This window comes from Endocarpon pusillum (assembly GCF_000464535.1).
Source record: "Endocarpon pusillum Z07020 unplaced genomic scaffold scaffold416, whole genome shotgun sequence".
Lineage (NCBI taxonomy): Eukaryota > Fungi > Ascomycota > Eurotiomycetes > Verrucariales > Verrucariaceae > Endocarpon > Endocarpon pusillum.
Window position 1 is genome coordinate 27,643 of NW_006916397.1, and position 6,187 is coordinate 33,829.

The 6,187-nt window shown below is 50.3% G+C and overlaps 2 protein-coding genes across 2 annotated transcripts; one reads left to right on the forward strand and one right to left on the reverse strand.

Annotated features, from left to right (window-relative positions):
* Positions 1 to 213: 213 nt before the first annotated feature.
* On the forward strand, positions 214 to 2,820 carry EPUS_09047 (uncharacterized protein; the record flags this gene model as incomplete). Its single annotated transcript, XM_007805190.1, has 6 exons — positions 214 to 600; positions 648 to 921; positions 970 to 1,712; positions 1,763 to 1,997; positions 2,057 to 2,217; positions 2,275 to 2,820. The coding sequence occupies 6 exons, from the start codon at positions 214 to 216 to the stop codon at positions 2,818 to 2,820; spliced, it is 2,346 nt and encodes a 781-aa protein (XP_007803381.1).
* An 814-nt stretch (positions 2,821 to 3,634) lies between these two features.
* EPUS_09048 (uncharacterized protein) lies at positions 3,635 to 5,074 on the reverse strand (the record flags this gene model as incomplete). The annotated part of the gene is made up of 1 exon (XM_007805191.1): positions 3,635 to 5,074. One exon carries the CDS (start codon positions 5,072 to 5,074, stop codon positions 3,635 to 3,637), a length of 1,440 nt encoding a protein of 479 aa, XP_007803382.1.
* Positions 5,075 to 6,187: the final 1,113 nt, after the last annotated feature.

Sequence of the window (6,187 nt, forward strand, 5' to 3'; positions counted from 1 at the left end):
GACAAACTGAACTCAGCATTCTTCTCTCAGACCAGGAAGACTCAGTAGGTTTCTTTGAATCTGGCTCTGGTCTGTACTTTGTGCATCAGGACTCACGTGAGGTTTGTGGCCAATCTGTGGATCTTCTCATTTGGCGTGCAGTTCATGCTGATCTTGTCTGATGATAGATCGACTTAGCCATCTCAGCTGTTGTTACAACCAGAGCATCTCACCATGAAATCAGCACTCCTACGCCGTCGTCATGGGAAAGGAAGAGGTGTTGGACAGCCTAAGGGTACTCCACAGCAAGAAGAGCCTTCATTTGTACAAGCGGATGAGCCCATGCAGACTACCGCAATTCGCTTTGATCAAAGTCTGTCCCTTGTGGAGATATTCTTGCATGGGGCAATCGCCTCAGTGCTGTACAGTCGAGAACTCATCAGACATGGCTCTCCCGCCTACTCAGAGCGTTGTGTTGCTGACCTGTTTGATGCATCTGGTCCGGTGACTTACAGGGATCTTCTGGAGCGGAAAATTCCAACTGAAGACAATAATTCTCAAGTTTTCAAGGTTCTTATGGAGGGCAGAAGTGAAAAGGCGGACAAAATCTTGACACTTTTGGTTGGTGTTTGATCACTTGCCTAATCGCGTAACTGACCCATCTGCAGGAGGGTGGAATCTTTCATGCATTGCACCGCGGTTACCTTGAAGCGGTCCAGCTCTCCATCTGTGCAGACAGCAGCCGCCCCTCTGAAGTCATGGAATGCTACACTTTCACATTCACCTACGATTCTGCACCAGGACAAAGCCGCCGTGGTGTTAGCAGTGTCACAGTTTCGCCCGGCCCGCAACCTGCCTTCTTTGTGGAAGATGCACAACTGAGCTTCAATGCAGCAATCAAAGGCCTTCTCAGAGTGGTCCTTCGTCTACCACCACTTCCTCGTGAGTGATGATTTCTTTCTGTAGGAAGCTTCATACTTATTGAATCAGGTCGCCGAAACCTAGGACTGAATCTCTTCTACACTGATGATTGCCCAGCCACCTACGAGCCGAAAGGTTTTGAGAGCTGCATCGACGACGTTATCCATTTTCCAGGTGGTATCGAATTAGCTAAGAAATCCGAAAAGACTGCTGGTCTTGTTGTTGGGACATATCGTACTGGAGTGGTAGTCAGTCATGTCAGTCCGGCTGGTCTTGATATGAGTTGTTTGAAGGTGATTCCGGAGGTAATGGACTACTCCACCAAGTGTTCGCGCCTCGATGAGTACAAGATCAACCTAACACCCCCTCCGCTGCCACAACCTTCTCAGCGTTCGGCTCCCGGTGGGATCATGGCGTCCTCGGCAGCTCCCTCGACTCAGACGCGAGACGACATACGAACCAAGCAAGCTCTGCAACAGATGCAGCGCAGTTCTTCCAGGCCGCAGGACTTGATGCCGACTCAAAGTCTCCTCCGTTCAGACGATACTGATGATGAAGATAGCGATGGTACAGAGCAGCTTTCGGACAAGAGCATGCAAAAGCACACGCGCCAAGAAGAGTTCAAACAATCGGTGCTTGTTCCAACCAAAATGGCTGAATTGATCGTGCATGCCACGGCTGTCCAGCAGCGTTGTCCAGCCGGTGATCCACTCTTCGACCAAGCTCTCCTAGAAAAGTACCAGATTCGTCGCTTAGAATCCACTGATGAAGTCAAGTGCGAATGCACTAACAAAACGGCTACGAACGCAATGGTTCGTCGATGCTGTGAAATATACTGTGGAGATGTTGCTGACGATAACAGCTTGACTGTGAGCTCTGCGGCACCTTACAACATGCGAGCTGCTATGGCTGGGAGGACATCGCAAAGGACCGCCGTCCCGTAGATCACTTCTGCTACAGCTGTCTTCTTCTGCCAAAAGAGAAGGCCCTCAATGACTGGATGCCTACTCTTGTTAAGTGCCGGAAGGTACTTAAATACCTCGAAGCGCAAAAACTCGGCGTACCAGTGGACGACAGCGGCTTGGTCGAAGCATTGCGTGAGTTGCACAATCTCGATGGGCTATGCCTCGTACTGCCTTGTTGACCAATTACCTAGGGTTCGGAGGCGATCCGGAAGACTTGATGACAAGCCCTATCATGCAGACGCTGCTCAAAAACAAGCTCATCAAGAAAAACCATGCTGGTCAAATCCTGGAAAACAACTACGAAGCTGGCTGGGCAGAGTATGTGAATCCATTGGCCAACATTTACCATCTCGTAAGTTCCCCACGTCATCAATCCCTTTTACGAACTAACTAACTGACTTGTCAACAGTACCAAAACTACACCGCCATAGTACCTGGCACCCACCCCCGCTTCATGTATTCTGGAGCCGTCCGAGCCCTCCAGACTAAATACGCCGGCTTCGCGCTCGACGTGATCCGAACCCACGATTCCCACGGCGACGAAGTCATCCGCTATGGCTACTACCCGCGTGAGGCGGCTGTCCAGTCGCGCAAGAGATCTGCCTCCATGGTGCAGGACTCGCAACCAGGTTCTTCTGTTGCTGGAGCTGGCGGTGTCGGTCATGGTGGTGGTAGTGGTGGTGACGTAGGAGAAGGCGGTCCACGCAAGATGCCTCGTCGTAGCGGAGCGAGGAAGATGAGCCGTTCCGAGATGATCTGTTGCGATGCGAATGCGACGGACCAGGAGAATTTCGAGGTAACTGAGGATGAGATGGAGGTGGACACGGAGGTGGACACGGAGACGGAGACGGAGATGGAGATGGAAAGGGACGAGGCGGTGGTGGTGGAGAGCGAGAGCGAGACTGAGACTGAGACGGAGGGTCAGACCGACGACGACGATGACTTGTACAACTAGATCGACGCACACGGACAGGCACAGATGAAAGGTGCGCGAGACTCCAGAGAGTAGCCCAGCCAGTCAAATGCGTGCATGCGTGCATGCGTGCTTCTGCTCTCTATTGCTAAGTTTTCCGATCCGCTCCGTATTGTGCCAAAAACTCTGACTGCAGACTGCCCTCCTCCTCCTCCTCCTCCTACAATGCCAAACTCCTCAAAAGCTTCATCTCCCTCTCTCCCAAAGAATCCAACGACGCACTCTTCCTGACTCCTGAATTTGTTCTCGGTCTGATGGTATAAAATAAAAAGAAGTAAAGTGGTCATGTATCTTATATCCCCACTCGAAACCGGGATCTCAGCAGCTCGAAGTCATCTGATTCCCTCTCCGAGTCACTACTGGTTACTACGGTGACACTTCCACGCACTGCTATGGCATGGTATGGTATGGTATGTATGAGCCCGGGCAGCTTCCGGTTCAGAATAGAATGGAATAACGATGTCAGAATGTGCGTATGTATGTACTTGTTGCTAAGGGGGTTTTAGTTCGTGACGGCTTCACTTGTGGAATCCAGTCTCGGTTTTACTGGTAGAGGAGTGGTTGCTGGGGATGATATTTTTCTGGTTTACGCTGGTGGGAAAGCGGGATGGTAAGTAGAGTATTCATCTTTGAGTTACGCTTCTGTGGCAGTTATGTACATTACGGAGTATAGCTGATGGAGCTTCCGAATTGATGGTTTCAAATATTGAAACCCATACTCCGGCTCCCTGTAGCCAGAGCCTTGGCATCCCCTATCCGGGCCCACTCACCCCTTTCCCCCTTTCACTCTCAAAGGTCAGCCTACCTCACCAACTACATTCCCAGACGTACTTCCCATTCCCATTCCCATTCCCATCCCTAGTTTCCCAACCCCTCTACGCCTCCTCCACTCATTACTCTTCCTCACGATCGCCCCATCAAAAGCCCACCACCACTTACCCCACACCTTACTGCCGACCTCCCAGCTCTCCTCCTTGAACGGACTCTCCCCCCACATCCTCACCCCTTCACTACTATCCTCGATATCGTACACTAGGTCGATGAGCGCGGTTTCCGGTTGCGCCTGTGGGGGCCGGAGATGAGGAGGTGCGGAGAAGACGAGGATCAGTTTGTTGCGGGCCACTGGCCAGGGGAGGATGTCGATGATCGGGTGATGCGGGGTCGTGAGTGGGATGGAGGTTGGGTGCAGGTTGGGGGGAAGGTTGGGGGGGAGCGGAGGTGGGAGGGAGCCGGGAGGGGAGTAGAAGGGGGAGGAGGCGGTGAGGGACCAGATATCTGTGTTGAGGTCTAGATTGAAGAGGGAGGCGATGGAGAGGAAGCTGTGGAGGAGTTTGAGGTCGTGGGACTCGAGGAAGTGGGCGTCTGCGAGGGTGTCGTGGGTTGTGCAGTAGGTTTGTAGGGTGTCGGTGTAGTCTGCGTGAGTTGTGGAAGAATGCGGATTTTTGGGTGGGGAGGCGGATGCGGAGTCTGGCGATGAGGAAGAGGAGGAGGACGACGGGTCGGTTTGGGGCGTTGATTCGTTATCTCGGGATGATAGGTCCGGGCCGGGTGTAGAAGGGAGACTAATCGACGGTAGAAACACTAAAGGGTCCCAGGTCCATGGTGAGAGTGGTTGATTTGGGGCTGGGACATATGCCGGGCCGTTGTCTAACGCCGAAGACATAGCCCAGTCAAGCATTGCCAGCTCAGGCGCTGTGACGCGCGGCTGCGTGAAAAGTTCTGCTGGTGCTTGATCGTTTGAGGAATCAGTACCAGGCTGATCTTCTGCTTCAGCACCAAGGCTCATTTGACTCATATCTGAGAAGAGTGCTGTCTGCGATGAATACAAGGACGCTTGTGTGCAGGCTGGTGGGTTGTTGGTCGTACCGAGAGCGGCAGGCCAGTCTCCGGATGCAGCTCTTTCACAAGATGACTGAGATTGTGACGATTCTTCTAGCAGACCGGTGCTAGCTGTGAGGTCGTTCTCGACATCTGTTATGATATTCTGCTGGGAAGCTGCATCAACTGAAGTCTTCCCGACCAATTGAGACTCTAGAGCTTTGACGTGCTCTCTCTTTCGTTTCCCTGATCTAGGGTCAGTGGCAAGAACAGCAGTCTGAATTGAGCGCAGTGAAATACTGTATCTACGTTGCGCCAAAACATTCAAGATGCGCTTTCTCTCTTCGGGATCGTCAGATCTAGATGGAGCAGCCAGGACGCTGGCTTTCCTCTGACGAGGTCTTGTAGGCGGTGACATCGCTTGAGATAGCGAGCCTGAGCCTGAGCCTGAGCCTGATAGATAGTACAGGATGTCTCGAGTAGTGAGAGAGACAAGGTGGCAACGAGAAAGATGAGTAAAGCGGATCACCAAGTATGGAGTAGGAGTAGGAGGAGTATGAATTCCACCTAACCCGCTTATGTAAGACATCATAACGTTATGGAGAGCCATTCGGGACCGCCCCCTTGGCAACGCCCCCTCTTGGCAACGCCCCCTTGGCGCAGCTTCTCATTGGTCAGCTCAAATAGGAACTACAAAGTGCTCAACTGCCTCCGTTGCTGCTCTTTCTGTGGTGCCTTTTTTGGGGGGGGAGGGCCCTGCGGCGGCTGCTGGGCCTGCTGTCGTCGAAATGCCCTGTGAGCTCGCTGTCACCCCCTGCACGTTCGCTTTGCGGCGAGTTTGGCTGTCTAATCTCAAATAGGAGCCCGGGGAAGCTTGCTGCCGTCGGGAAGGCTAAATAGTTGATGATTGAGCTGTTCAAGGGTTAGCCACTGCTGAGAATTTGTAGGCATGTTCATATATGCTTTTCCTGCCTTTTGACAGCCCTTCTTTGTGTCTCTGTGCCTCTAAATCTGACCTTAATTGCCTTTGAACCCCTCTATTATGGCCTTGATCATTGATTATGAAGAAACCTCAACATATTATACTCTTCCTGTTGAGCTGTGTAACAAATAGCTAACAAAGATCAACTCTTATCCTTTAAAGATGATTGCAAAGCCTATAAATAAGGAAGTGTTTGAGTCTCCTTAACATTACCTTAAGCGTTTAAATGCTTATGGATTTACTAATAGCTATCTGTTTGTAATAAGACGTTACTAATCTAGCAATACTCCTAGCTAGCAGTTTTAATATAAATTTTATAGCTTAAATAGCTAGAATAATTATTAGCTAAAGGATAAAGTAGTAAGGAATTAAGAAGAAGCTATCTTAATAGCCAGACAAAGAAATTTAATAGTTAAATAATTTAACTATCTTATAAAGTATTATTTATCTAAATAATTAATTAATAAATATTCTAAGAAATAAATATATAAAAGTATATAAAGGCAACAAGTTTATTAAATCTATAAGTTCCCTCTTAACTTATTTAGC